This window comes from Rhinatrema bivittatum, chromosome 12, assembly GCF_901001135.1.
Source record: "Rhinatrema bivittatum chromosome 12, aRhiBiv1.1, whole genome shotgun sequence".
Classification (NCBI taxonomy): domain Eukaryota; kingdom Metazoa; phylum Chordata; class Amphibia; order Gymnophiona; family Rhinatrematidae; genus Rhinatrema; species Rhinatrema bivittatum.
The window spans coordinates 38915547-38937805 of record NC_042626.1 but is presented as its reverse complement, the minus strand read 5'-3'; the positions used below and the strand labels follow the sequence as shown (position 1 = coordinate 38937805).

General features: G+C 41.3%; 1 protein-coding gene across 2 annotated transcripts in view; it reads right to left on the bottom strand.

The window, feature by feature from the left end:
- Positions 1 to 229: 229 nt before the first annotated feature.
- The window catches only part of ZBTB44 (zinc finger and BTB domain containing 44), a 104623-nt gene continuing 82593 nt past the window's right edge, over positions 230 to 22259 (bottom strand). Inside the window, exons 6-8 of one of the 2 annotated variants that reach the window (XM_029573406.1) lie at positions 17554 to 17717; positions 16433 to 16733; positions 230 to 2407 (exon numbers count right to left, since the gene is read on the bottom strand). In XM_029573406.1, the coding sequence (XP_029429266.1) occupies positions 2119 to 2407; positions 16433 to 16733; positions 17554 to 17717 (754 nt within the window). In that variant the 3' untranslated portion in view covers positions 230 to 2118. The remainder of the gene's footprint in view (positions 2408 to 16432; positions 16734 to 17553; positions 17718 to 22259) is intronic. The other variant, XM_029573407.1, reaches the window with a different exon arrangement.

Below are 22259 nucleotides of genomic sequence, written 5' to 3'. Positions count from 1 at the left end.
ACTGACTTATTCAAGTTCTACTTTATTTTCATGTGTAAAATATACACATTTTTAAAACAGGTAAGGAAAATGCATGTTCAATCAGATATAAATTATTTCAATGCATGTATTTGCGCATAGGCACATATATCATATGCACGGGTTATAAAATACTAACAGAGCCGCTCATGGCTATATAAGCACGTATATGCCACCACATGTATTTATTTGAAAGTTTGCCTTAAAGTGATTATGGCATATGGAAAAGTTTGGACACCCTTCCAGTTGAATCACTGCTCCATTTTTTTTTTTTTAAGTTAAAAAGGCCCAAATAGCTAATTGACTCATTAGGCCTTCAATTAATCAAACCTCTGTTTGTGACTGTTCTGGACTACTTTCAAAAACCATGGGCTCCTCAAAGCAACTGTCTGAGCATTTGCAAGTAAAGACAGTTTACTCTCACAAAGCAAGGGAATGCTACAAAAAGGAAATAAACTATTTAGCTGGTGCAGATCAATAAAAGTTCAATCTCGAACCTCATGGACGGTGCCATATTAATGGACCATGTTTTGATGGTAGCCTGTGACCATGGCTGGGATTGAACCTTCACTGATCTGCGCCAGCTAAGTAGTCTTTTTATTTCCCCTAAAGCAGGCTGTTTATGGAATCATTTTCCAGTGCTGGGATTGTTAATCATACAGTGGGCTAGTAATATGCACTAGAGATTCTGGTGTATAACTTTTTTTTGCAACAAGGTTTTATAACAAGATACATATATGCTCTCTGAACTGTGTTGTGGGTGTACTTTTTTCCTAAATTATTGAGTCATAAGGAATTACCACTTTTCTGTTGCACTTACACAGCTTTTAGTGTGGTAATCATAAAAAACTGTTTTGGGTAAAAGATGAATTCCATAAGCTCTGCATACTCTAGTATTTGAGCTGCAAGGTTGAGATATCCAACGTTACCGCTAAATTATATTTTTTTGGTTTCTGTTAGCAGACCTGGTGCATGCACAATAGCTTTTTTGAAAAAATTTTTTAAATCACCTCTACATTGGTGATTTCGCTCTCTTTTTCATCATGTTTAACTATACCATGTAGAGGTTAGAAACAGAGAAACAAGATGGCACAAAAAGACCTTATGGCCCATCTAGTCTGACAATTGCCCAATTAATTTAGCATTATAATTCCCATCACTTTCTGAGAGATCCTCTTTATTTATCCCATACTTTCTTGAATTCAGGTGTCTCTACCACCTTCACTGGTAGGCTGTTCCATGTATCCATTTTCCTCTTTGTAAATAAATATTTCCTAAGATTACTCTGGAGTCTACACCTTTAACCAGCTTCAGTCAACTTCTGTTCATGTAGAGATTCATTGAAACATACAGTTTGACTTAGAGGGCCTAAATCTGCAAACAGCAGACACATTTGGCTTTTTTATATTACCTTTGCTTCCCCTCCCACCAACCATGTAAGACTACAAATGGCTTGGTGGGGGTCCCCAATCAGAGTTTGGGAACCAATAATTGAAATGAGCTTTCTTTTTGTTTTATTTACTCTCATCAGAGCTAAACAATCTTTTAATGATGAATGTTTTGATACATCTCTCTAAAGGCCTTGTCTGCACTGCAGTTAACCTATGACATGACATTACTGGTAGACAAATGAGCAACATCTACTCCGAAAGCCTTCCAAAGTCACATTTACCACTTTCTACACGTGTTCTTTGAAATAAACGGATAATTATTATTTTTTCTCCCTGTTAGAATCTGCTACGATGCAAGATAGATTATAAAAAATTCACTAGTATGGTGAAAGGAGAAATGATCCATGGTTTTTAGTTTGGGAGTTCATTAGAGGAACAAGTCTGTCACAGCTTCTATGATTTGTCTAGGGGAAATTGTTGTGCATTCAGTCTTCAAAGGGTTTTCCTCCCCAAAAAAGTAAAACTTTGTTGTGAAAATCTTACATTAATGTTTGCTGTTTTGATACATAGCTTAAAAGTTTATTAAAAAGTCAGTATTTCCTTTTTGTTTTTCTTCCTCAAATATAAAAATTAAATTAAAATGAACAGGACCAAACACAGGCACTTTCCAAAGAACAACAAAAACCAAACCAAAACAACCAAACTGCTACTATTCAATAGCAATAGCAGATAGCTCCGTTTTTGGGGGGTCATCTCTAGGGTTCTCCGAAATGGCACTAGGTTTTGGCTGCTCTGGTAATTCCTCTTCTTCCTCCTTTTCTACCAGCCCTCCCAGAGACACCAAGGGGAAAGTGCTTTCGCAGTTCTGTGTCGAGGAGACTTGTGAAATAACAGGCATTTGAACAGAGGCATTGCTCTCAAAACTGTGCTCTGCTAGCTCGTAGTGCCCGAGAGCCTCTTCCTGCTCCTGGTTTAAGTAATCTGGGACTAGGAAATCACTAGGAAGAAAAAAGATAAAGGAAGGGGGAGAGAAAGATTACAATTAAACATAGCAAGGATATCAGCAATACTCAGCAAATTTACAAAGTTATGATATGGAGCTAGGGTAGCAATATTAAGATTCTCTATTTCCACACATTCATTGCAAGTATTATGAATACAAATTACTATAAATAAACCTTACAATAAACAGCAGAAGGTGGCTGTAATTTTGAAATCTTGTTAAAAAAACAAACAAAGAAACAAAACAACCATTATTGCAGTAGTAGGAACTCAGCTTCTGATGTCCCTGTTGGACTTTACTCATACAGTAAGGTCAGAAACTAAGTTCATACTATCACACTACAAAAGTGAAAAAGAGCAGATGTTTACAATGAGAAATTACTACTTACTTGATAATTTCCTTTTCTTTAGTGAATACAGGTTAATCCACACCAGTGGGTTATGCACCTCTACCAGCAGATAGAGCAGAGCAAAGCTGACGTCATGGTGTGTATATATATATATATATATATATATATATATATACACGCAGACTAAAAATGTTTGATAACTATCAGACAACCACTCAAGCATTCAGATAATGGAGAACACTGAGCTCTGACAAAGGGACTGAAAACGGACACTTACCAGTCATCCCTGGAAATTCAGCCACTCAGGAGGACAATAGTACCACAGACCAGCAGCCATCAGCGGGAAGGTGGATTAACTTGTCTTCAACTAAAGAAAAGGAAATTATCAGGTAAGTAGTAATTTCTCATTTCTTAGCATTCAGACAGGTTAATCCATACCAGTGGGATGTACCAAAGCTACTCCCGAATAGGGCAGGAGGCTGCCCTTGGTCCAACTCACACCGCACGCTCAAAGGCTTTGTCCTCCCGGGTCTGCACATCCAGGCAGCAATACCTGGAAAGGTATATAATGGAGGATCATGTCACAGCTTGACAAAACTCGACAAGACACAACGATCTCTTTGCCCATGACTCTGCTTGAGCCCTAGTGGAATGAGCCCTAACCTGTCTAGGTAATGGCTGCTCAGTATACACAAGTGCGACTGTGATAACTTCTTTAATCCAGCAGCCTTTGGCAGCCCACGACGCCAACTCACCCTGTTTACTGACATCGTGGAGAACAAACAGGCGGTCAGTTTTCTTGAGAGTTTTAGAAACCTCCAACTACCTCATCAGATGCCTCTTGACATCCAAGGTCCGTAACAGAGCATATTTGTTCATATCTCTCTCGCTCTCCCTGTCCAGCATTGGCAGGGAAAATGAATGATCCAAGCAAAAGTCAGAGATCACTTCTGGCAAAAAACCCCAGAAAAGACTGAAGCTGGACCACCCCTGGAGACACCCACAGGAACGGTCCCCAGTCGAAGGGCCTGCAGCATGAAACCATGTGCAGAACAAATTGCCATGATAATGCTGTCCTCAAACTCAGACTCAAGGAGAGGTGACAGTGGCCAAAAATTGAAACTTGCCCAAAAGTTCTAGAACCAGATTAAGGTTCCATAAGAGCACCGGAAACTGTAAGGGAGAATGAAGATGCCTCACCTACTTAAAAAAACCAGACCACATCTGAATGGGCTGACAAGGGTCTACCATTCAGCTGATCCTGAAACCGGGCAAGATCTGCCACCTGCGTCTTCAAGGAGTTAAGGAACCCATCCTGGAAAAATTGCAAAATAAGCGGAATCTTCATCGAATGAGGAAGCATGCCTCGTTCCTTATACCAAGACTCAAACACACTCCAAACTCTAACATAAGCTAAAGAAGTGGAAACTTCTGAGCTTGAAGCAAGGTGTAAAACACAGCAGTGGAAAATCATGCTTCAGCAACCGAGCCCTTTCAAGGGCCATACCATAAGACAAAATCAAGCCGGATCTTTGTGAAGAACAGGTCCTTGTCCTAGCAGGTCCCTGTGGATGGTAAACCGGAAGGAGAGTTCACTAGGAACCTCCACAATTGTGTATATCACAGCCTCCTGGGGCCAACCTGGAGTCACTAGAAACACCAATTCCATGTGTCTTTAGATCTTTTGAATCACTCTGCCCCAACATGGGCCACGGAGAAAAGGCATACCGAAGTTTGCCTTCTAGCCACTCCTGCCTTCGTGCTGTACGATATCGCCAGAAGTCTAAAAGCAGTAGACTCCAGAGGGCCACTATGAACTGGCATGCCTCATCTGATATTTCCCATTCTCTCTACCCAGTCTCAGCCTGTTGAGAAAAACTGGCTCTTACATTGCCCTTTTCCGTTATGTGGAAGGCAGAGATCTCCTGAAGATATAGCTCTGCTCAGTTCCTGAGCTGGACCATGTCCCACGACACTTGTTGGACTTTAGGGCTTCCTTGGCTATTGACAAACCATAGTCGTCGAATAGTTGGACCTTTCTCGGTCCACTTGTCTTGCGAGCGGTCAACGAACTGCAAGCATGGCAGCAGAACGGCATATACTTTCAGAAAAGTGATGCCCTAGAGAGTCCTCTGCATTGCAGAGCCCCTGCGCTATCAATTTCTGACAGTGAGTCCCTTAACCCTGGAGGTTCACATCTGTTGTGTGTATCAGCCATTCTGGGGTCTGTAGGGAACACCCTTCCTTGAATCATCCGCTTTCAACCACTGCTGCTGTTGGATGCTGACCTACACCGGTAACTGAAACTGCATTTAGTCCCAAGATATTGTGCAAACAATATGTGTTGAAGAGAATGCATATGCATCCTTACACCCTGCTCCTAGGTTTACCCAAAAGCACGCTGCAGCCACTGCAATTACTCCAAAACGCTGCTGCACGGATCCTCACTAACACACACAAAAGAGACCACATCACCCCTATTCTAAAACATCTACATTGGCATACTGTCACTGAAAGAATAACATACAAAACTCTCACCCTCATCCACAAAGCACTCCACAACCAAAACATGCACTGGTTCACGAACACCTTACTTTTCATAACACAGACCAATAAGGCAACAACACTGAGCTACTCTTCGCATCCCCTCACCTAAACAGTACAAACTGAATCCACTAAAGCTCGGGCATTATCTTTAGCTGGACCCGTCCTATGGAACAAAAGCTCCCACCATTCTTTCGGCAGGAGCCTTGCCCAAAAAATTTAAGCAGAATCTGAAAACCTGCCTCTTCAGACAATCATACTCATAGCAACTTTCCTCCCCCCCCTACTCCTCTAACTTATGGCATTCTACATGTAAATGGCTATTTATTGATTACACATAATCTGCAAATTGTTCAGTATTCCCTATGCTCTAGTTGGTTTCCCCCCTTGTATATTTTGTTAACTTGATCACTGTTGATCAAGTCTATGCGCTTTTTCTATTGTTTCACTGTAAAGCTTGTTTAGCTACAGTTTGTTTAATGTAAACCGATGAGATGTTCCCAATGTTCATCGGTATATAAAAGCTTCTAAATAAATAAATACACATGCAATCACCTCCAGGGTGGCTGCCATCAAGACTGATGCAGCTGAAGGTAAGACCACACTGTCAGGAGGAATAACTTGGTCAATAGCCACACCTGTGCCAGCAGTTTCTGAATGTGGCCTTCCGGTAGGAATGTTCTGCCTTGCTTCGTGTTGAAACGAACACAAGAGATAGTTCAACGTCTGAGATGGCTGTAGACTGCTCTTGGCCAGAAGATCATTTTACTCTAGGACTGAAGACTCTCTTCCAGGCTCTTGGCCCGCATTAACCAAACTAGGTACGGGGGAATCAGAATGCTATCCCCTCTCAACCCTGCCACTATTACCAGCCTGACCTTGGCAAAGGATCTGGTTGCAGTGGCTAGACCGAAAGGTAGCTATCAAAAAATTACGAACTGCAGAAAACTGCTGATGCTCCAGCCGAATGGGCATATGTAGATATGCCTCTGACAGATCCAGAAATGTAGAAATTCCCTTGACTGTATTGCCATTATCACCGAGCTTAAGGTTTCCATATGGAATAGAGTCACTCGCTAATGACGATTGACCCTCTTTTTTGGTCCAGGATGAGGCAAGGGGAACCTTCCTTCTCAGGAATAATGAATAAAGGCCCATATCTTCTAGTGACCTAGGCACTGGAATCACGGCCCATCAGTTCAGGAGCCTTGGCAACAAACTCCACTGCCTGCCTCTTCTATGAGGAGATGGAGAGATATGCTGTGAAGACATCCCTAGGGATGCAGAGAAGGCTATAGCGCATAACCTTCCCTTATCACTTCAGAGTTCCAGTTGTGAACTTGATCCCCTTCCAATTAAAAGGAGATAGGAGACACCTTATCTCCTGCTCTGTGAGATGGGTCACAAATCTTCACTGAGGAGCCCGGGAGGCACCTCCACCCAAGCCTGTGCCCCATCTGGGCCGAAAGGACTGAGCCCTACTCAGGGGCCACCCTCTGAGAAGCCACCCTTCTAGCAACCGAGGAATCTGGACTCATTTATTGGCCATCTTTTTTTTTTCTTTTAACTCACTCCAAAGCAAGAGTGATCCTTTAAGGGGCAATTCCATAAGATTAAACTTTGAAACTGTATCGGCTGAACAATGGCTCAGCCATAGCTGCTGCCTGGCTTCTATCCCTGAAGCCATTCCTCTGACAGAAGTATGAACCAGGTTCAGCCTGCATCCACCAAAAAGGCAGTGGCCGGTTTCATCACTGCCTTGGTATTCAAACAAGATACATGGTTTATGGTTTATTTTAAACCGTCACATCAGCAATAAAACCTTCACAACGGTGTACAGTCAATAAAAGCAGGAAATACAATAAAATGATAAATATAAATAATAATGGCTAATATCAACTAAGATATGTGTAGCTTAAAATAACTAGTTATTAAATGAATCTAGAAGTAATTATAAAACACTAATAACTCAATAAATAGTAATACAAAGCATCAAAAAAATAAAATAAAATTAAAACAGTACAATAGAACTGAAAACAAAGATATATGTAGATTCAAAACTTGCTGATTGGTTAACCTGACTCAGCATAGGCACATGTAAATAGCCATGTCTAAGTCAGATTTAAATTTCTTGGTGTCAGTTTGCAGCCGTAGATGGGATGGCAGGGTATTCCAAAGCTTGGGACCTGCGATAGAAATTGCTCTCTCAGACTTCGCTAAGTCTTGCTGATTTAATTGTAGGAATTGATAGGAGACCTTTATTACTGGATCGAAGGTTCCTTTGTGGTATATGTAGTCGAATGGCAAAGTTTAGCCTTTCTGTTATTTCCATATATTGTTGTGGAGGATGCAAGCTACTTTATATTGCATGGGCAACAGTGTAGCGAAATTAAAATAGGGGTGATGTGATTACATTTCTTTATCCCAGATAGCACCCTTGCTGCCGCATTTTGTAAAACTTGCAGTGGTCTTGTCGTAATATGAGGGAGACCAAGCAATAAAGCATTATAGTAGTCAATGTTAGATAATATCAGGGATTGTAGAACAGTTCTAAAATCTTTAGGGTCCAGAAGAGGTTTCAGTTTTCTAAGGCTAAGGAGCTTAAGATAACCATCTCTTATTTTCAGTGCGATGTGTTTTTTTAATCCTAGTTCCGTATCTAGAGTAATACCTAGGTCCTTAACAAATAAGGATGGCTTTAACTTGAAATTATTGCTGAGACATATTGGTGGAATTTCAGTTTCCATACATTTGCGTTCCAATAGTAGTATCTTGGTTTTATTTGTGTTAAGGATAAGCTTCAAAGGTATGAGTAGTTGATTAATCGCGTTTAAATACACTGCTATAGTTTTAAGAGATTTCTCTTTAGACACATCTATGGGGACAAGGAACTATATGTCATCGGCATAAATCTAGAAATTAAGACCAAGCCCTGATAGAAAGTGGCAAACTGGTAAAAAATAAATGTTAAAAAGTGTGGCGGAAAGCGTGGAACCTTGCGGTACTCCTGTTCTAGAGGTAAATTACTGGAGTATGTATTTTTTATCTTTACATGAAAAAGCCGGATGTTTAAAAATGACATGAACCAGTTTAAAACAGTGTTTTGTATTCCAATCCCTTTAAGACGAGAAAGTAAGATATGGTGGTCCACCATGTCGAAGGCTGCTGAAATATCCAATAAGACTAAAAAATAACTCCCTCAGATCGGATCAGACAAGCGCCAGTCACTAAGGAGCAGCAAGAGGCTATCTACATCCTTCAATGCTGCTCCCCCTTCCACAGGTATGATCATCTGCTTGTTGACAGAACACACCAGCACATTCCCATTTTAGAAAATGCAATTGCTCTCTCTCTACCGAGGCTTGTCCCCTTTTAAAATTAGCTTCCAAAGTGTCCCATCCAAGATCATCAATCCTTGAACAGCATCCATAATGGGGAAGTAACTTCTTTGGCTCCAAAATGGAATCCACACCCGGTATTCCCCATCATCTTCTGTATCAAGGTGAGAAGAGCCAGCAACTTATCTCTATTTCAGAATCCTAAGGATCGCTTTCGTCATCCTTGCTACCTGGGTCCCCATTAGAGAGAGACCCGTAGCAGACAGACATACTCCAAACGCTTACCCGCGGAACCAGACTTGCAAGGTTCCGCAGCCTGCGATCCTAAAGTTTTTTTTTAGGTTGGCCAGCTCCGCCAAATGCACTTATAGAAAGGACTACTTGAAACAATTCCATCCAAGGAAGGGTAGAAAGATCCATACCAAAATATGAGGATATCGGATTAGTGCCCACTGAGTTACCTCCCCTGCTGAAAGCCAGTTAAGGGGGCCTCAAAACCAAGCGAAAACAGACAGATCCTCTTCCAGGCCCATTCCTACATCCAGCTGGGAAGGTTCGGGCTCAGCAAAAACAGTGGGAGAAAACTTTCCCTGAGGCTCTGAACAGTCCTGACAAGATTAATGGGAACCCCAAGCTGTATTGCAGCAGGGAAATCACATATATGCCAGCAAAATATTTATATATGGCAGAAGTGAAAAAAAAAAAAAAAATCGCATAGCACTTAGGCTTCTTTACTTGCACCATGGATTAAAATATCCACTAGCAGCACACTTACAACAAGTGACTGACAATTATGCATTTATTTAAGTGTGCGTCTATACAAGGCGAACCTGTACAGCGCACCCAAATTTAGGACATCCACATTTTTAGGATACCCACACATGGAACGTTCAAAATTTGGGATGCCCAAGCATAGGACATTTACTAGTATAAGCGCGTATGCCCAACCATGTGGCCCAGGTGGACACCCAGCCTGGATGTGCAGGTGTGAATCAACGTCGGGTACTATTTCGCAGCAGACCTGTGCAGAAAAAAAAAGCACATGAATGCCACTGCGGCCTACCACGCAGCAACTCAGAAAGCCTGAGAGCAGGGCCTAGCCCAAAAGGCCGCTCAACCTGCCAAAACTGCTGTGACTCCCCAGCCCCTCACGGTAGTGGAGGCAAACGTCGAATCGGCCCGCCGAGGCTTGGAGACCAGAATAGAAGAAGGTGAGAGGAATCTCTATATTATCTCTCATTTCCTTCTACTTTTTTTTTTTTAATCCTTACCTAAACTCAGCTCTTCTCGGCCGATTACAGAGTCCTGTCTCCAGGTTCGTGGGGAGAGGGCTAATGCCTTCACTGCCACGCTCGGCTTCCTACATCCACTAGCCTTTCAGCTGTTCTCTCCTGGCAGCTAAGTCCACACCAGAAAACCAGCTACTAGACTTAAGACTCTTGACTGAGGAAGGGATCATGAGATAACACCTCAGGAGAACTCAAATGAGGGAGGGACTATAAGGTATCACCTCAGAAATGGTGCATAAATATCCTCTTTTTTTTTTTTTTTTAAACAAGCAATCCCCTATAGAGAAATGCACGTCCATCTGCTGGAGACAGCGAATACTGGCAGGCTGATATTGGTGCAGGGGTATATATACCATTATGTCAGCTTTGCTCCGTCTCCATCTGCTGGTACAGGTGCATAACCCACTGGTGTGGATTAACCTGTCTGAATGCTAAGAAACTGATAGTTTCCAGAATCATGGCCCCATTTAGAAAATTGTGGCAGATATGGTCTACACAGTCTGCCATTTATGCTCATCTATTTTGCTGTCACAGGTCTTATTGATCTGTCGTCTTCCTCTCTCCCTCTGCCACTAAGTCTCTTTGTATCTATCTTGAAAATGCTTGAATTCTGCCACTGTTTTGGTTTGTACCACCTCTGGTGAAAGTCTATTCCATGTATCCATCACCCTATCAGTCAAAAAGTGTTTTCTCACTTTGTTCCCTTCAGTTTCATATGACACTCTGTTCTTGAACTTTTTAAGCTATAGAACAGGCTTACCTTCCCTTATCAAAGATCTTTAGTTTGCTCAGTCTCTCTCTATATGGCTTATGCCATACTGCATAAACCCATAATGAAGTGTGGAACGATGGGCATGCACACTAATATGAACACAATCCAACAGGTGAGTAGCAAAATCAATTGCAGAGGTCCTTTGCTTAACTTTGTACCAGCTTCAGCTGCACCTTGATTGTTTAAATACAAGTTCTCCTTATATTGAGGGATCATTCCTGAATCTTGACCGAATGCCTCAGACTAAATAACCCCGAGTGACTTTTCATATATTGACACCTCACTAGTGCACATTTAAAGGCACTTCACATACATGAGATACAGTGGTTTTGATCAACCTGCTTCTTACTGCCACTGTTTCTACGATTTAACATCCTTCTTCATACACATTAGATCAGTGCTCTTCCAATTGTAATTGGTTCAACCTCCCAAATTATCCTCTGGAAATTCCCCTTGATGTATTTAATGGGACACATTTCTCAAGAATGTAATGCCGCTTTATTTTACCACATGTATTTGGTCCCTCCCGATGCAGCCCTTGTGAAACACGGTCGTGTTAGGGGACTGACATTTCAATAAAGATTTGGCATTTTGGAATTATTGAACTTTTCCTGTTTAAATTGTTTTTTTCTGGTTTGTTTTACATGGACCTTTGCAATTGATTTTGTTTTACCATAGTGCACCATTTTGGTTGCTCTCTTTTGAACTGCTTCCTATTAATCCATGTCCTTTTGTAGATGTGGTCTCCACAAATACATTCAGTAGTAAAGGTGGTGTTTCCCCCGAGACTTGTACAGAGGTAATATTGCTTTCATGATATAACTAGTTGATGCTGGGTGTGTCATCACAAGTGGTATAAACCAACTGGCAGCCATTTAAAGTCTAAATTGATTCTCAACCCTTCTAGACAGAAAACCCCGCTTATGTATAATCACTGAATTAACAGCCTGAAGTTGCTGTATATCTTATCCCATAGATTGCAGCTTTTCAGTGTTCTGATAGAATATGTTGATGGTCTTGAGCGACAGAATCCATTCTCACACACATCCTGACCCTATTGGAATGGTCTATCAATGACTGGGTCAAACTGGCAACCAAATCTCACGACGATTCAAGCATCACAACTACCAGTTTAGCAGGAATGAAGGCAGTAAACATTCAACCAGAGCTGAATGTGATGCCTGAACATCTGCTGGATTGAGATTTCAGGAAACAGTGATTCTACCAGAGTCCTTCAAATCTACGCGAACTGGCAGGGAAACAAAACCAAGCTTTGAAGAAATATTAACGCCAATTGCTCCCCCTATGGTGCCGTTGGTGAGTGCATCACTGCACGTCCATCAAATCCGGCATCTTCTTGCATCTGACAAGCTAAGAGATATCTTCTGGGGAGAGCAGAGCTCCTCTCTCTGCCCTTCCAACGGGCCTCGAGGTCCTCAATGCTTCGGTTGACGCAAACTCCTCAATGGTTCTCTGATCTGATGGAAGTGAGGTCATGGAGGAAAAGAACCTCACCCTTCCTTTCCTTTGAGGCAACATCCTGAAAGGAGGAAAAATAATCTCAGAACTCTATGTGGGCATAAGCATCCTTGAGATTGAGAGCGCACAGCTAGTCCTCCCTCTGCAATAAAGGGAATTATAATGCGCAGGGAAACCATCTTTAACTTCTCTCTTCAGAAACTTGTTCAAGATTATTAGGTCTAGAATAGCATGAAGTCCTCCTATAATTTTTGGAATCAGGAAGTACTTGGAGCAGAATCTCAACTTCATAGAATAGGATCAAGAGAGAGGAGAGTTCCTAATGCAGCAATTCCTGATGTGGCCATTTTCCCTAAGTGGAGTCTGAAGGCAGATATGGAGGACAACCAATGGATATAATCTGTACTGTTTTCTTATTATGCCGAGGACCCACAAAGTGTGAAGTTACATTGGGCCAATGGTTTATGCAAAACCTTAGCCTGCCTCTAACAGGAAGGTCTTCCTGCATGGGCACTGGGATCCGGGTTATGCTCTCTGTGATCTAGTCAAAACCCCATCCCAAGATTTGACTGGGGTGCTGATTCTGGCTTAGAAGCCCTCTGCTGCTTTGAACCAGAGTGAGAGGCCTGTTGAGTATGAAAGAGTGGGTGAAGGAAAATGCTTCCTTGGCTGGAAGTTCTGCCTTGACCCCATGCTCAGATACCTCCTGACAGAGGAAGTTGGGTCTGGAGTGGCCGAGGAGAGTTGCTGAAGTATTGCATAGTGCTCTTTGATCTATGCCACCACTTCCTTGACCCAGTCTCCGAAGAGATTCCCTCCAGTGCATAGGGAAGGGGACCAGGTCAGAGGTATGAGGCTTGACTGCTTGAGTTTGTAGGTGCTAATCCCCATAGTAGCCTCTCAATGCCATTTTGAAAATATCGAAGATTGTCCTGACCATTTTGTTTTCTCACGCTCCATGCCCTTACACCAGTGAGTGGCGATCATTGCACTGCTTCTGAGGAAGCTGCTCTGCCATCTCTCGCATCTGCTTCATCAGGTCCTGAATGTATTGGCCCTTAAAGAGCTAGTAAGAAGCTATGTGGCTGAGCATAACTCCCTGAAAAACGTTACTCCAAGAGTATCCAGGATTCTAGAATCCTTCCCTAGAGGCACTGAAGAATAGGTCCTAGTACTTCTGGCTCTCTTGATAGAAGATTTGTCCACCACAGATTGGTGCGCTTACTGCCTTTTTCAAATCTGGGAGCCTTCTGGGTTTGTTAAATCAAGTCCCCCTTTTTGTTGACAGAAGCCCCAGAGAGTTGTCATACATTTTCATCTGTACCGCCTGAAGGATTTGTGTAGTGGTACAACCATGATCTCTTTAGAAGGCTCCATGAAGTGCCAGATGTCCAGCATTTTTTTTCCTGGTCTCATCCTTCTTTAGTAAAGAAAATGAAATAGCTTCCCTTATTCTTTGTGCAATATTAATAAAGAAGAGTTGCTCCGGTGGGGACTTCCTCCTTTCTGGTGGAGGAGAGGGGAGATCTAGTGATTATGTCTCTTCAGAGATATCACCAGATCTAACACCGTACTCCCAGGAGTACTACAAGTCTGAACCTGACTGATTTGCCAGAGGTGAAGACCCAGATACTGCCTATCCTGCAAACAAAGCCTCAGAGAGGGGAGCACTTGTCCACTGGGGCCTGGAATCTGAGAACTCCTACACCTCATGGAAGCTTCCTTTCTGCTCTTTCCAATGGTGTGGAGATTCCACTGGAGCAGCTGACATCAGCACTGATTCCCCTCCAAGAACCAACATTGGTATCGATACTAGTACCCAACTGCTCAGCAGCTATAGGGCCTCCAGCAGCAGATGGGCATTGGCTTGTGTTGAAACAAATGTTCTTGCTGTCAGGGCAAGAATGCTCTACATTTCTTTTGACTATGGCCTACTGGATCTTCCTGCCCAGCTCCTTCTCAAAGATTGCTGGCTGGGAGGAAGGATGGGAGGCCACATCTTCCAGGGAAGCTAGAGTACTGATGGCAGACAACTGGACCCCTTGAGACTATCTCAGTTTCTGAGACTGCATTCAAAATGAGCTTTCCTCTCCGCAGGAATGCTTTGGATGATTTAAGGTGGCAGCCAGAAGGTCCCCACTCTCATCATTATGCATCAACAGAGACAGACACCAATGCTTCTTGGCCTTCACTCAATGCTCACCATTGGAATTCTGAGATGTCATAGCCAAGAACCCTTTACCTTCTATGGAAGGGAGGGGGCAGACAATGGTCTGTCCCCACGGTCCTTCCCGATACTTGATGTCAAAGAACTCTGATGCCCTCCTGAAGTCGATGCATCACCAGCGTCTGGTGCAGTTCTTGGGTCCATCGATGTCTATGCAGATTCTGATGGCTGGTTTTATGGTACTTGAAGTGCTTTCTCAAGGAGCTCCAACCAAAACTGGTACCTCTTATGGGTCATATTCACACAATAATGACACCCCGGGATGTCATGTGATGCTCCCAACCACAGGACACATCATGGGGACCCGGTCACATAGGTGACATTATTTGAAGCTGCTGGTCTGTTTATATATGGCTGGATGAAAAACCAAAGAAGCAAAATTGAAGGTCTTTATAACCACAATTGGTTGATGCCTTTGGTGCACTGCCTGGGCTCGATAACGGAAAAAAAAAAACTTACAAAAATGACCAACATGCTAACCCAAGGCCACTAGAAGGGAGGGAAAAAAAGACCATGGGATTCCATGATGAACGATTCCTGCCAGTTCCGCGGAAAAGAATAGACTTAAGGGGTCCCCACATGACGTGTGGTATCATGGCATGCTGCACATGCCCAGAAGGGCACAGGGGAAGCTCTAGAACTTTGATATACAAGTTCCTGGCCGGGCTCTATCGAATATCACTCATTTGTGAGGACTGCCATCCAGCTTGTCTTTGGAGAATACAGTGTGCTCAGCTGAACTCACATGTTAACATATGGCTGTGTGTATATTTCTGTAGACTGTTCAAGATTTGAGGAAGAAATATGTTTCTACTTTTCTGGCAGAACATAATAGATTTTTATGGGTAAATGTTTTTGATAATATAAATTATCCTACAAGCCAAAATTACCTTATGCAACCAAGGCGAGGTGAAAGAGCCAATACAAGTTTCAAACTCAAGAGTAACTTGATAACTGTCTACAATATTCTAAGACCTTTAAACAAATACTCTTATTCATAATAAAATCTGCTGAACCACCAGTTAGAATGTATTTCTTTTACATGCAACTGCTCTCAGAAAAAAAAAAGGGTAAAAATGTACAACCCACAATCATTATTTGCCAAGAACCTTAATTAAATAAATAGCAGAGATCTTGCCAAAATAGCATGTAGTGTTATTCATCATAATTAAATTTTCCAGTAATTAAAAAAAAAACAAAACCTGTTTGAAGAAACACAGTGGTGCAACAAAAGCAGAATCCTGAACTTTAAGATCAGATAATGGGAATCTGAAGTTATTAAGAAAAAGGAAAAGATGGCTTATACAGTAGAATAGGAATACTTTAGTGATGAGATGAAGGGGATTCACAAATGGACTCAAAATGAACAAAGGAAAAAACAAAAATAGATAAAAAGATAAATTACCTATTTAAGATTAATAAATCAGCAAGCAATATGAAGTACAATTTTTATGGTGATGCTGTTTAAGCAAACTGCTTCATTGCACTCATTAAATTGGCAATATAGTCCTTCAAATTTAACCTGCTGCAGGTAGCTACATACTCAAGAGAACATGGAAGCCCAGATAATACATGGGGAATAGTAAGAAAACCATCCCAAATTTCACTCTATGGTATCTTCATTTTCAATCTCAGCAAAGAGGTAAAAAATTAGCTAGGCCTAAAACCAGCCAATTCATTAGCCCTCCAGAGCAAGGGTTGAGAAATGCTGCTAAAACAGTGAGCAGGAAGCCTGTACTACTCATGCTCATTTCAAAGGCTTTTTACATATCTTTCTGCATCTATACTGGAAACAGAAGTTCCTAAATCTTGCACCTCTTAACTAGCACTGCATTCAATAGAAAAACCAAACCTAAAAGGTATATCAAAAGATTAAATCCAGCAGTTGAGACATGAATGAATACCAATTATAGTGATAATCTTTTAACAGACATCAGATTACCCAGAAAGCAGGAAGAGATGGTTTTAGTAAAGCAGTTTCCCCAACTGGGTTTGTTTTCTGGATGTTGCTGTGCACCTCACCTGCTCTGGAAGTAGTTTGCTAGCTCTGACGCTTCATGATTCAGGCTCCTCAGATGCACGATTAAATTTCCAGAGTTGGTGAACATGGCGCCACATGTTTTGCACTCGTAAATCCGAGGCTTGCGGATAATGTGCCGGGAAACCCGCATGTGGTGTTTATATTCCCCGAAGGAAGTGAATGTGGCACTACATATCTGGCACCGGAAACAGCGTTTACCTTCGTGTTTCAGGCGATGCATCTTTAGGGAGTAAGCCCGCGTGAACTTTTTCCCACAGCGGTCGCACTGAAATGGTTTAATGCCTGAAAGAAAATACATAATAAAACTCAGAGGAATATCATCTCTTAAAATCTAATTATATAGTGCTGCTAGTTCGCAACTTTCATCTCTGTGATATAGGTTCTAATGTAGCCTGGGTCTCAAATAAATTTGTCAGACTAGTCTTTAAAAGATGTTTGCAATTTAGTCTTTAAAAGATCACCTTGCAATTTGAAAATATTCTTAGTAAATGATGCTTTGGCTATATGGGAAGGATAGTAATAGCCTAGTTGGGATTTATTAGGTACATTTATTAAATTGCATTCTATGCAGATCTGTGTCAGGAAAACACTAATTTGGACTATTGCTATTGCTCTCACTACCACATTTTCTATGAAAGTAGCATTCCCGTTACTTTTAAAAATTTGCTTTGCTCCTAGCCTCCTTCAGCCCTTTCTTGCACAATCACACCCAACAAACAGTTCACCTATTGATATTTAAATTTCCCAAGGCAGTTTTTCCACAGGGTCAGCCTGTATACTGGCCATCTTTTTTGATCAAGACTAAATAATTCTCCACTTTAGATTAAAAAAAAAAAAAAAAAGATAATTAAATTATGAATGTATGTGAAATATGCACAGATGAACAGTACCTAAGGTCGAAGCCTTGATTGGTGCTTCTGCTCACAGCTTTCAAACTTTTGCTAATTCAACCCTTTTTTACATACATTTTTCTTTGCATTAAATTTAGAGAGCAATAGGATTAAAAAGCATTTTACTTTTTGAAATATATGGGTTTATACTATGGATGCAGCAGGTCAAAAGAACTATTAATGATTTACGAGGAACGTATGCTTAGCCTTACCCGAATGGATGAGCATGTGCTGCTTTAGGTTCTGGATGCGAGTGAAGCGAACACCACAGGTTGGACACTGAAAAGGTCTGTCTGGACCATTTGGGCTAGGGCGTTCTGTGCTGCTGGTTGAGGGAGTAATGTAGAGTTGGTATGGGTATTGGGTACTCTCCAGTCTGGAGGGGAAAAGAAGAAAAAGGCAACCAATAATTTTGCTACCTGCAAGCTAAACATATCAATATTTTCACTTGGAGCTTCCAGAATTTAAACCAGGAACGTAAAACATTAAGTTAAAATCATCAACACTTGAAAACTAACTTTCAAAAATGTCCATGATAAACAATTTGCATGTTAAGATTTTTATAATTTATAATCTGTGTGATGGGAGACAAAATTCATAATACCACATTTTTCTGCCCTTAAAGAACACATATTTGCAATGCAGGATCAGATATACTTTCACTACTCATTTTTAAAAATACATATTTTAAGCATGAAATAATTGTAACAATTTATACATAACTTAGAACTGACTGCATTTTGACGTGTACACTATTCTTAAAATACTAACTTGTGTAAGAATTTGAAATCACCTGTTCTCCGTCAACAAACAGGCTTGAATTAACCATGACATGTGGGTGATGTCATCTGACAGTGCCGAACAGACACATCACTCTAGCTCAATAAAGTTTTACTATTGAGCACTTATGGAAGCTACTGTATGCACACTGCCTCCCATAGTCTTGTTCAAGCTTCTCATTCTCTCCTTATTTTGTATTTCTAGACTAATCTGAAGTTGTTGCTTCAACTACTTCACTTTTTGAGTTGCCTTGCTGCCTTGGCAGCCTCTCAATAGCACTTTTCAGTGCTACAAAAACAAAAAAAAAATGAAAAGAAAAAACCTGAATAACCCAAGATGTTCAAATCCAAGACGACCACCTCCAGAGGCTTCAAGGATAGTGTTTTTGGCAATAAGATATCTATTACCTACGGCCACAATATCTGTTACAGATGCCAGGGACCCTATAATGACTCAGCTAACTGCTATGTCTGTGGTTGAATGTTGCTGAGATACCAGAGGAACAGTGCCTGGAAGATGAAGGATCTTCGCAGGATAGTGAAAAGTCAGAGCCATTCCTCCTCTCAGAGCAGGATCTTTTTTGGGCTTCTTCAGCACCAAGTCAAGCAGGAACTTCTTGCATAAAGCACCGCCAACTACAGTGGCAGGCTCCAGATCTGCTGTAATTCAGGAGTTGAGCAAGATGTGGCAGCATTGAGCGCAGGAGCCAGCGAGCTCTCTCAGTGAACCCAAAAGGCCTCTTCCCCTTTCTGCGGGGCTCACTGACACAGAAGAAGCACTATTTGTCAGAGCTGGTGTGCCACCAAAGCATGTATCATTGATGCATTGGACACCGGTACACTTAATACAGAACAGGCATTGGGGGGACTTGGAGGAGACTCCTTGCAGTTACCTTCCTTCATGTTGGTGCCCTTATTTCTGTCTCACCTCTTTTATGTTATCTGAATCTTCCCTCCCTCAATTGGTCGGCATAGATGTTGAATATTTGATAGTCTCATCACTCTCGCAATCTAAGGAGGTTGAGGACTTTGCAATTTCAGCCAGGAAGCAGTTTACCAGAAGAAAGTACAGTTTTAAATGGAAGTATTTTTCATTTTTGAATTATTTTTATTTTATTTATTTAAATACTTTTCTATACCGAAGATCATGTACAAGTACATATCGGTTCGGTTTACAGTGAACCAACAGTTGGAAATTACATCAAACAATAAAAACATAATTTAACTAAACCTTGTACAGCAAACAATAAGAACATAATTAACAAAATTGTACTAGAGTAGAACTGTAGTTGAACAAGCATAACGAGTGGAATATAGGGAATATCGAAAAAGGGAAAAAAATGATAATCAGCACAGGGAGTTCATTATAGAGGTTACGGGGAACTTCGATCGGTTAGACAAGATTGAACCTAAGTTCTAAAAAGTAAGGACAGGTATGGGACTTTAAGTAAATGCTCTTGAGAAGAGCATTCTCTTGAGAAGAGAATTAGGCAGACACCTTGAACCCATTCGCCTGTGCTCCAAAAGATCCACTTCAGTACTTGTCCTCCCCTTTCCTCTTTGGGTCTTAGTATGCCAAAGTGCATCTCAAAGCCATTGCTGCTTACCTCAAGTGGATGAAAAGTTGATCTCTATTCATCTGTTGGCATTGAAATTCATGAAGAGTTTGTGGCATATGAGACTCGGATGAAGCATCCCTATGAGTCTACTTCCTTAAAGTTTCTTACCTGGTATTTCCAGTCGCCTTCACTTCAGCTAGAGTGTCAATGAGCTGCAAGCATTGGATTCATTACTCTCTGTACCTATAGTTTTTGCAAAAGAGTTGTGCTCTGCACTCTAAGTTTCTGCCAAAAGTGTTTTCTGCATTTCATTTGAAGCAAGCCATTGTTTTGCATATGTTCTTTCCAAAACCCCATGCACACACAGGAGAGAAGTTCCTCTATTCATTAGAATGTAAAAAGACCTTAGTCTATTATCTAAAGAGGATCAACCACATCTTCAGGCTTCTCAGCTATGTTTCTCCTATGATTCTAATAGTCTGGGAGTAGCTATTGCCAAGTGCATGTTGTCCAACTGGCTAGCAGACTGTATTGCATATTACTATATTCTGACTAGCCTCCAGATTTCACAACAGTCAAAGCTCATCAAGTCAGAGTCATGGCTCTCTCAGTGGCTCATCTAACAGCCATATCCATTGAAGACATCTGTAAAGCCCCAACTTGGTCATCAGGTCACATCTTCATGTGTCATTAATGGCTGGACAATCTCTCAAGAAGTGAAAATAGCTGTGGATAAGTAGTTTTGCACAACCTGCTCATCCACTAGTAGTGAGGATCTGATTGCTTTTGCTCTAAATGCTACACCACACAACCCTCAGCTTGGGACTCCTAATGTGTCATGGCTAATTCAGCCTTGCTTGTTGTCTTGCTGTCTGTGGAGAAATGGGGGTCTCCATAGACAGCAGGATGAATTAGCCATGCTTAAAACTACCCACCTCATTGAAGAGTCGACTACCTAGCTACAACTAAGCTCTACAATAAACTGAGGGCCTCATAAGACAGCACATGTTCATGGGATTTTACAGAGTTAGAAAGATAGATCCGTTTGGCTCTGGCAGATATCACCTCCCATGTATCATGGCTTTTTCATCTTACCGTCTACAGGGAACTCCATTTATGTTCAAATGGTTTTTATTAAGAAAATAATGCATAATCTTGATATGCATGTGACTTATGCACACCAAGCAATAGAAACGAACGTCATATTTCGGATTATCATATATATACAGAACAACATTAAAGCCAACTCTCCCCAAAGCACCTCCCCTCACCCAACAAGTAAGGAGCAAAAACAAAGAATCAACCAGTGTTCACAAAAAGACAGCATTTATGAAATCACATTACTTAAGCATTCAAAATTAAACTACATGCTCGATGTGGCAAAGTTTGAATGTATCTTTCCCAAATGGACAAAAAACTTCTCCAAGTGCTTAAATGAGACATGGGATAGCATAGTGTCCATTTGCATCATATTGTACAGAAGGTTCCTCCAGTGCCAAAACGACAGAACCTCCTTTCCTCTCCAATGCATAAGAATTAACTTTTTCCCCACAGCACACACTTTTTTTTTTTAAACAAGCGATTACCTAATCCCCAAATACTCAATGGGGGGAAGGCAATCAAACAACAACTTTGGAGTAAAAGGGATCTGTACCCCCAACAGTTTTTCTAGATAAGCCACAACTTTCCCCCAAAAGCGATTAATAGGTAGGCATGCCCAAAACGCATGAGATAAATTGCCATTCCTAAAGTATATTTTTCACATAGTTCAGATACTGAGAGCTTAGCCTTAAAAGCCAACTGTTGGGACACATTTGCTCTCTTTAAGAATTTATATTGCATTTCCCTGAAGTACATATTCGTGGATATTTCTGACATGTATGAAACCCGATTGTATAATTTGTGGTTCAATACAAAAAAATCCCCTCACTATTCCACCTATCTGCTGAGATTCAACAAGTATCAATCTTAGTTAACTTCTGAGAGTTTTATGCAATGTGGATAGAGACAAATATTTAAACTCCTCGAATAAAAAAAAGTCATCAAGTAAATCGAAAAAGGATGACTAAGTATACCAGGGATAAAGACCCAATATAGTGACGTAATTGTAAATAAGATAATAAAAACTGGTATCACTCAGCTCATATTTCTCTTTCAATCCCTGAAAATATAACATCTGACCCTCCTCACCAAGAACATGACTCAGTTGTGTGATACCTTTACTCGTCCACAGCTGAAAAACCGCCTAATGAATTCCCGGGGTAAGTCTAAATTCCCTTGGATAGGCAATAGAGGGGAAGAAGAACCTAACATTTGCAGAATCTTGGATAGGTGCATCCAAGCCCATCTTAATGGGGCTACTGTTTCAGCAGTTGTACCAGAGATGCCTATAAAGCATACTGTAAGTTCAAGGGAGAAACAAAAGCCATCTCACCTTGGAGACTGACATAAAAGGACTTATCCGATTCGTAAATTACTGGCCAAATTATAAACCGCTAAGTCTAGAACTCCCATTCCACCTTGGACCCATTCTCTTTTTAACCAGTCCAAAGGAATCCTTGGCTTCTTCCCCTGCCAAAT